We start from the raw sequence: 9,669 nt of genomic DNA on the forward strand, positions 1-9,669 counted from the left end.
ATTTTCAGAGGGGTGCCTGGGTGGCTCAGTCAGTTAAGCATCTGACTTTGGCTCAGGTCATGATCTCACAGCTTGTGAGTTCAAGCCCCACATCAGGTTCTGTGCTGATAGTATGGAGCCTGCTTCAGACTCTCTGTCTCTCTCTCTCTCAAAAATAAATAAAAAATAAAACATTAAAAAAATTTTCACAAACATCACCTCCTTTATTCCTTCTAACTAATCTGAAGAGTATTACACAGATGAAGTTACCTGAGCTAGCTCAAACAACAAACTCACAGAACAAGAACTAGACCGATGAATTCAACTCAGTTTTGCAAAAATTAAAACAGCATGGATCTTTAAACACTGAACTTTTGCACTTGTGGAAGAGATCTTAAGACACAAGTGGATGGGGCACCTGGGTGGCTCAGTCGGTTAAGCGGCCGACTTCTGCTCAGGTCATGATCTCGCAGTCCGTGAGTTCGAGCCCCGCGTCAGGCTCTGTGCTGACAGCTCAAGGCCTGGAGCCTGTTTCAGATTCTGTCTCCCTCTCTCTGACCCTCCCCTGTTCGTGCTCTGATTCTCCCTGTCTCAAAAATAAATAAAACATTAAAAAAATAAAAATAAATAAAAGACTCAAGTGGAAAAAAGAAAAGACTTAAGAAAGTGATCATAGGGGTGCCTGGGTGGCTCAGTCGGTTAAGTTTCCGACTTCGGCTCAGGTCATGATCTCATGATCCGTGAGTTCGAGCCCCGCGTCGGGCTCTGTGCTGACAGCTCAGAGCCTGGAGCCCGTTTCAGATTCTGTGTCTCCCTCTCTCTCTGCCCCTCCCCTGTTCATGCTCTGTCTCTGTCTCAAAAATAAATAAACGTTAAAAAAAAAAAAAAAAGAAAGAAAGTGATCATAATGAGAAACACTTTTTTCTTTTGGCTGAAGGAACTTAGTGGCACTGAACTCCTTAAGAAATTTATTAAAAAAGGGGCACCTGAGTGGCTCAGTAGGTTAAACATCTGTTTTTTTAATTTTTTATTTAAAAAAAAATTTTTTTAATGTTTTATTTATTTTTGAGACAGAGAGAGACAGCATGAGCAGGGGAGGGGCAGAGAGAGAGGGAGACACAGAATCCGAAGCAGGCTCCAGAGCTGCTTTAGTACAGAGCCCAACGTGGGGCTTGAACTCACAAACAGCAAGATTATGACCTGAGCCAAAGTCGGACGCTCAACCGACTGAGCCACCCAGGCGTCCCTTTTTTTTTTTTTAATGTTTATTTATTTTGAGAGAGAGTAGGCGAGGGGAGGGGCAGAGAGAGATGGAGAGAGAGAATCCCAAGCAGGCTTAACATTAAGAGGATGGAGCCTGATGTGGGCATGATCCCAGAGACTGAGATCATGACCTGAGCTAAAATCAAGAGTCGGATCTTTGAGCCACTCAGGCACCCCATGCATCCAACTCTTGATCTCAGCTCAAGTCTTGAGCTCAGGGTCGTGAGCAAGCCCTATGTTGGGCTCCATGTAAGGCATGGAGTCTACTTAAGAAATTTATGAAAAGTAGGGAATTGTCACTGACCCTTATCTGATAAAACTATTACATTTATTCACGAATGTGTTTATTAATACTCCAAAGATAAAACAGTTTCTAAAGACACAGACATGCATCAAACACATGCCAAGGCCCAATTTTTTAAACAAAATTTTTTTTTAAAAGATGAGAGTAGATGAGATTAAACAGCAACAATACACTTCAATAATGTTATTTTCAGAACATTATTTTTAAAATGTAATAAACTTTTAACTCTAGTTTACTTTAAGGGCATATTTTATTTTTCTAATAATTTAGCTCTGAAGCAAAGGAATTTTACAGAATTCAAAATATTAGTGATGGCTTTAAAAGCTATGAATTAAAACATCAGTAGTTCTTCTATCTCTAGCAATGCAGACATCCTACAAAAAAATTTTTAAAAAGAACAAGTTAAGGGCATTATTTCAGGTACATTATGTTGCTAACAGTCAAAATATTATACCTTCACGCTCTTTTTTTCATCTGATCCTTCTGTCATAAGATAGGCTTTATCTCCATCAGTTCCTTCAACACTCAGGAAGCAATTGGTTGTATGGCCAATCCCACTAGGGAGGACTTTATCCCACAACATTGCATTGATAACAGAGCTCTTCCCACTGCTTGTCCTGAAGAATGAATATATAAAATCATGAAGACAAAATAGAACAGTAAAAACTTCAGAGAATAAATGAGAAGAAATACTTTAGATGCAGCGGTCAGGAAAGGTTTCTGAGGTTGTAACATTTAGGAAAGGTTTGAAAACTGAGAAAGAGCCAGACATAGATAAAACAAGGCAAAGGGAATTCTAGGTACAGGAAATCCCAAGTGCTAAAAAAAGCCCCAAGATGGATTTAAAAGGCCTACAAGTTAGTTTAGTGAGTAAATAAATGCTTCTGTTGATACACAGCACATATTTGAGCAAACAAGTATGGGCCTAGTCATTTGTTTTTGTATCCCTAGTGCCTCATACAGTGCATGGCACAAAGGAAGTTAACAAATGATTCCTAAATGAACATATAAGCTGTGGCAGAGATCACACTATCATCTCAACAGTTATGTTAACAAATGACTCTTCCTACTCTCCCTCTCTCTGGGAATCGTGGGGCTGAGAATTCTTTCGGAAGACATACCTGGTAATAAGAGAACTTTTAAAAAGTCAAAAATTATGCATATCATTAACCCGTATTTCTATGCTTAGGATTTGGCTAAGAATCCAATTCTTAGAGATGAGCATCCTTAAAAAATAAAAATATGACCTTCATAAAGCCTTTTATACCAAGAACTAAAATGAACAAATTCTTTTAGAAGCTAATAGCTTTAGCATTTAACACAAGGAGAAACTCTTACAGGGAGAAGGGGGAGAACCATCCCTTGCTGAAACATCAGAAACAAAGTTGTGGATAGGACTTAGAAAACCTGATTTCTGGAAACTACCCTTGAGAGAAATAATAAAGGATTACCTGCCAAAAAATGCCACTTTCATATGCCTCCGAGACAGCACCTCACCAATGATGGAAAGCTTGTTTTTATAACCCTGTATTTCTATCAGATCATCCTCAGTAGCTATTTGATCAAGTTCTGGATTCTTGTATGTTGCTACAAAATTGAAATGGTGTTAGAAAAAGTGGTAAAGATGAACATTAAGTGAATTATACAAAGGAATAGCTAAGATATGCATATATTTTGGCTTTGCTCTGTATTAATGTGGCCATTTAAAAAGTAAAAATGCCATACTATCTGAATATTTGGCAAAAGGTGAATACTTTATTGCAACAGGTCATAAGAATCCTGCCCCAAAAAAGCTTCAAAATTATTAAAAATTATAGAGGCCCAGTCCAAAGGGTATTTATTATTCACCTAAGTCTCAAAAATACAAGATACTCATCTCAGACAGGGACACCTGGGTGGCTTAATCGGTTAAGCATCTGATTTTAGTTCAGGTCATGATCTCATGGTTCATGGGGTCGAGCCTGCTTGGGGTTCTCTCATTCCCCTTCCCTCTCTGCCCCTCACCCACTCACACGCACACTGTCACTCAAAATGACTAAACTAAAAAAACAAAAACAAAAATACCCATCTAAGACAAAAATGTTTTTCTGAACAGAGAAATTAGAACCTAATTATCTACCTATTATTGTTCCATCCTGACTAAAGGGAAAAGAGGGATCCACATACTAAGAAATAGCGAGGTTTGTGAATGGCCACCCCTATAAAGATATGGTTCAACTGGGTCTCCAAGCTAGGTAAGACATCGCTACCTTAAAACTTATTGTCGTCTCAGAGGAATGGAGCAAAACAGCTCATTTAACATAAAAAGAGAATTACCAACTATATTCTACTCCAGTCAGGCTAGAGGTAACTGCTCATCCCAGACATAACCTCTTGTCCTCCAAGGATGGGGGCGGGGGGAAAAACTTGGGTGTGAAAAGCAGAGGCCTTTCAGTTTTGTTTATATTTCAGGAACATACACTTTTACATTTACATATATATTTTAAGTGGTTACTACAGTATCCATTACAGACAGTTTTCTATTTTTTATCTTTTTTTATTGAAGTATAGTTGACTTACAATGTTGTATTAACTTCACCCCAGTGAACTGACAACTTACATTTTCATTATCTCATTTTAAAGGTAAAAACATGGAGATTCGTTTGGCTATCTGGTACTAATGAGACACACACACACTGACACAGCTTACCCAGTGCTCATCTAATTAAACTCCAGCTTTTACAAATCTCATCATCCTTTTCAAGCACATTAGTAAAATATATGCAATTAGGTGAATAAAGATGAGACTGGATTAAGTATCATTACATTCACCTTGTTTTTCATGTTATTCTTTCTCTTCTATGTTCTTCCTAATTTATCTTTTTGTCTCTTTTTTGCAAGAGATTTTCTGTGAGATTGTAAAAGCAGTAAAATTGAACTCGGACTATAAAGCTGTCATTCACTAGCTCCTAATATTATGCTCAATCTATAATGGGTTCAATACATAGAAGATATTGCATTTAATTTCACTTCCCATCAACTTTGTTTTGAGTATACATAGCTGACCTATCAACTTTTTAAAAACAATTTAAAAGTCACTGTGCCAGCTCAAATTCTTTCAAAACTGGAAACAGAGATTCGATACCATTACTTTTTTCCCCTCTCATTCAACAAAACTTGAATTGTGTCAGGTTTGGTGATAAGGACGCAATAATAAGGCATGATCCCTATCCTCAAGCTAAAAATCTGGTGAGGGAGGGTTAGGAGGGACAAGGACAAAGTTTGATTTTACCAACCTACCAAATGTTTCCTCACAGTCACTGGAGAAGTTTATAAAATCCCTCCCTTTTCATTGTACCGTTGATGGTCATGTAATCTTAGGAACCAGAAAATATTTCAACAGTTCTCTCCAAAGCAGTATTCCCTAATAAGACATTCCTCACCAACACTGAACAGTGACACTCAAAGAAAATTTCTTTTGTCCTTTCCCCACCGAATTCCAGCCTCATTTGAGAAGATAAGATAGGTCTGAGATCTAGGCTGACAGCTGACTTGGGGAAAAGAGAGGTATAATAGCTTAAATGTGGGCTGCCTGACTTTTAAGTCTGGGCATTTACTAGCTAGGTGCTCTTGGGCAAGTTGCTTAAATTTTCTGTGTCTTGGTTTCTTCATCTTTAAAATAATTATAATTAAAATCTGTTTCAGTTTTGATATTTAATGCATTATTGATATAATAAAGTGCTTAGAATAGTACCTCACATGCAAGCACTTATTTCTTAAGTTGTTATTAATAACATTTAATCTTCCTCTTATGGAGGGCAAAAATGGGTTTTGTTATGGCATCTCTCCTAGATTATTAACACAATGCCTTATATATGCGTTCTGTAACTAAGGGTGAAAAGGAAAAAACACCTTATTTTCTTTAAAAAAATTTTTTTTGTTTTTAATGTTTATTTTTGAGAGAGACAGAGCATGAGTGGGGGAGGGGCAGAGAGAGAGGGAGACACAGAATCTGAAACGGGCTCCAGGCTCTGAGCTGTCAGCACAGAGCCCAACATGGGGCTTGAACCGACAAACACTGAGATCATGACGTGAGCCGAAATGGAGCGCTTAACCAACTGAGCCACCCAAGTGCCCCACCTTCATATTTTTCATATATTCTCAACAGTAGTATTTAAAAAACTTAGAGAAACTAACCTTCAACAAAATGGGATCCTTCAGTAACAAACTCCAGTAATTGGTCAAAGATTGCAGTAACTGCCTTCTTAGCCAGCACAAAGTGCTTCAGTGGAGAAGCAGTTTCCGCCATTATGTTACTGGGGAAAGAAAATAAAAGTTAGAAAGCACAAATTAAACTATATGATAAAGACATGCAAGTGAATGACACCTTCCTGCCACATTAATTCCCCAGTAAAATAAACTGCCAAAATACTTTGAGATAATTTTATTTTGGGGAGAAGTGTTTTAAACTTGTGATACTCCACCAAAATAAGTTAACTCTATTGGACAAAACCTTGGTTGCCAATTTCTACTTTATTTCCCTTTGGTGAAGATGAAACTAATTGTGGCTAAATTGTGACTACTCCCAACTCTTAGGCACATCAAGGAACAGGGTTAGCAAGAAGGAGCAAGTTCACAAACAACAAGTTTCTCAACCTGGAGCTCTAGAGGGTGGAGGTGGATACAGAGTGAGGAAATAAAATTCCAAGATCATAATGTAATACTGACACTTAAAAAAAAACCAAAAAACCTCTCATCACAACAAGTAAACGCGACCATTAACGTTTCCAGCCAAAGTACCAAGAACTTCAAGGAATTTAAGTTCAAAATTTTTTTTCTGGCAACTTCTCACGAAAAAGACACTAAACAAAAACGATTACACGCCAGTCCTTTCCTGCTGTGTATGCGTGTGGAATGAAACGGAGTGGCCATGAAAAAAGAGCTGAGCCTTCCCGAGGGTCAGGAAATGACTGAGTGAAGGAGCTGCGTGGGAAAACCGGGGTGAGGGCAACGAGGCGGCTCAGTCGGGTGTGAACACCTACCTTGGGGAAAGGCCTTCCACACCGGGCGCTGGAACCCCGCTCGCAGAGCTAAGGGCCGGACCTCACCGCTGTCCCGAGTGCGCCAGCCCCGGACCGGGTTCCCCAGCCCCCGGGCTTCAGGCCCGAGCCTCGCGGGCTCCGCCGGCCCCACACGGCCGATGGCCCCGTTGGCAGACCTGCCGGCTAGCTGCTTTCACGCAGAACCACGGCGGCGCCTCGTCACACAGCTCCCGCGCGACTCTCCGCCCCCTGTCCCTGGCCTCACGAAGGTCACCCAAAGCGAAGTGAAGCGGCCGGCAGCCGAGGCAGGAAGCACTCACACTGTCCCGGCTCCGGCTTGTCACCCGCCAACCGCAGACCAGCCTCAGCCCCTAGGCCTCCTCAGCCTCCCTAGAGGGGCTGGGAGGCGGAGAAGGGGTAGGAGGGGTGCCAAAAGGGCGGTCACTTCCGGTCTCTTGTCCTCCCCTATTTTGTTTGGTTCCGTGACCGGAAGTGCATCTACGCTGAGCGCCATTTTTCTTAAGGGCAGAAGGCAGGGCCTGTTGAGGTTAAGGAATGCTACCGGAATTGTTTTCCATTTCCCCCGTATTTCTGCCTTCCGTCTCTTCTCCCTTCAAAGTCTTCAGAGCTCTGTCTAGTTTAGGCGTGGGTAGCTTCTAGCGTAGCGAGGGAGAGCTTAAAGGGGTTGGGGTGAAGTGGGATGACGTGGGGTTAGGACTGCCAGATGAGGGATTCCTGCTTGCTGTACTAGCCACAATAAAGGAAAACCTTTTCACCACTTCACTACTCTCTTCTGTTGTGTAATTGCTTTCTGAGCTGGGAGTACAGCTGTGTTGTGTGTGTATGTGTTCAATTACTTTCGAGGTGAGACTTAGGAAACTGATGTATTGGTGACTAGTGCTTCTCAAACTTTATACTTAAGAATCACCTGGGGATCTTGTTAAAACTGCACATTCTGATTCTTTGGGTCAGAGATGAGGCCTGAGAACATGCATTTCTAACATCCTTGGATGCTGCTGGTCCGTACATAGCTTAACAGATGTCCTGGAGATTTCTTTCCAGAGCTAGTGAGATGCAGCTTTGCAAGTGAAGCCACTTCACCTTTCTGAACCTCAGGCACTTCACCTGTAAAACTGGAGTACTAATTAATAATACTTACCTTATAGGTTGTTGTGAAAATTAAATGGGTCGATAGCATGTAAAGTCCTTATAATATTGCTAAGAATATAGTTAGAAATATTGATCTTCTATTGGAACAGATGAATATCAAAAAATGAAATAAATTACATCATTTCAGACGTGCTTAGTATTCTGAAAAAGAAAAAAATAATGATAGGATAGATGAAGAAAAATGAGAAAAACAGCCACATAGGTTGATCTTTTCTGAGAAGGTAATATTTCCTTGATTTTTCCCAGGAAGCCAATCCTTGGAATATCTGGAGGAAGAGTGCCCAAAATAGTGGGGACAGGAAGTCCAAAGGCCCATAGAAAGGAGAGTGGTATGCTGGGTGAAAAGAAAAAAGGCCAGTATATCTGAAATGCAGAGAGGGAGAGAAAATGTGGGAAGTTTAGAGAGGCAGGAGGTTTAGAATCATATAGGTCAAGGTCTGAAGTTTGGATTTTATTGTAAGTGCAGTGGCTAGCTGTTTTAAACGTGGGGACTGATATGATCTGATTTTCCTTTTAAAGGGTCACTTTGGTTGCTCTGTGGGTAGTGGACTCTACCAAGATTCCACAGACAATGTTTATTAAAGGGCCCAGTCCACTGGCTGGAATTAGAGACCTCTCATTTAAAAAATAGATTTTAGGGACGCCTGGGTGGCTCAGTCAGTTGAGTGTCCGACTCTTGATTTTGGCTCAGGTCATAATCCCAGGGTTGTGGGATCAAGCCCGGCATCGGCTCTGCGCTGAGCTTGGACCCTGCTTGAGATTCTCTCTCCCCCCTCCCCTGCTCCCACTTTATCTCTCTAAAATACAAATTAAAAAAATTATTAAAACAAACTAAAAATGGCTTTTAATATTAATAATATACTAAAGCCCTAGGCATAATTGCAAAATAAACTAGAATCATTTGACTTCAGTATTTTATGATTTTTAATCCCTTATCTCTTCTCACCTCTCCATAAACAAATACACACAAATACAGTAAGCTAATCATTCTGCTAAGAATCCTTATATTGTCCTCTATCAAAGTTTGTTTTCCAATAAAGTTCTATTTCTACAATAGATAAAGATCTGCTTATGTAAAAAACTTCACATTATGATGTAAATGACCAAGGGCAGTCGCATACTTTTCTGGCAGGAGGGTTACAGTGTGTATCAGTCAGGGTTCACAGGGCAAGAAACTTATCACAAAGCATTAGCTTCTGTGATTGTGATGGCTGGCTAGGTAAATCCAAAATATGTAGGGCAAGCCATCAATAAGGGCAGAATGGAAATTCTTGGGCAGGAGATGATACTGCAGCCCACAGGCACCATTCCTTTCTAGGAAAACCTCTATTCTTCTCTTAAAGACTTTTAACTGGTTGGATCAAGCCTACCCAGATTATCCCCAAATAATCTTCTTCATATAAAATCAAAGACTTGTAGATGTTAATCACTAATACTTTCCCAGAAACATCTAGATTAGTGTTTGATTGAATAACTGGGTACCATCGTCTATTCAAATTGACACGTAAAACTGTCTATCACAATGTTATTGTCTATTTGGGAAATTATTCAAAATTTATAATGTGAAGGCCTTTTGACGTAGCAATCCCAGGAAAGTAAACATGTGGACAGACACTTAGCTATAAATATATAACTGGGGTGCCTGGCTGGCTCAGTAGTAGGGCATTCAACTCGATCTTGGGGTTGTGTTTGAGCCCCACATTAGGTGTAGAGATTGTTTAAATTTTTTTTTTTTACATTTTATTTATTTTTGATAGAGAGACAGAGCACAAGTAGGGGAGGGGCAGAGAGAGACAGAGACAGAATCTGAAGCAAGCTCCAGGCTCTGAGCTGTCAGCACAGAGCCTGATGCAGAGCTGGAACTCACAAACCGCAAGATCATGACCTGAGCCAAAGTTGGATGCCTAACCGACTGAGCCACCCAGGTGCCCC

The 9,669-nt window shown here is 40.4% G+C and overlaps 1 protein-coding gene across 4 annotated transcripts in view; it reads right to left on the reverse strand.

The window, feature by feature from the left end:
- MFN1 (mitofusin 1) overlaps window positions 1–7,325 on the reverse strand; it is a 50,773-nt gene extending 43,448 nt beyond the window's left edge. The window contains exons 1-4 of one of the 4 annotated variants that reach the window (XM_042903397.1): window positions 6,568–7,325; window positions 5,723–5,841; window positions 2,998–3,133; window positions 2,001–2,163 (exon numbers count right to left, since the gene is read on the reverse strand). In XM_042903397.1, coding sequence (XP_042759331.1) covers window positions 2,001–2,163; window positions 2,998–3,133; window positions 5,723–5,834 — 411 coding nt within the window. In that variant the 5' untranslated portion in view covers window positions 5,835–5,841; window positions 6,568–7,325. The remainder of the gene's footprint in view (window positions 1–2,000; window positions 2,164–2,997; window positions 3,134–5,722; window positions 5,842–6,567) is intronic. The other 3 variants (XM_042903398.1, XM_042903396.1, XM_042903395.1) reach the window with 3 other exon arrangements.
- Between the last annotated feature and the right edge of the window lie 2,344 nt (window positions 7,326–9,669).

Source organism: Panthera leo, chromosome C2 (genome assembly GCF_018350215.1).
Source record: "Panthera leo isolate Ple1 chromosome C2, P.leo_Ple1_pat1.1, whole genome shotgun sequence".
NCBI classification, from domain to species: Eukaryota; Metazoa; Chordata; class Mammalia; order Carnivora; family Felidae; genus Panthera; species Panthera leo.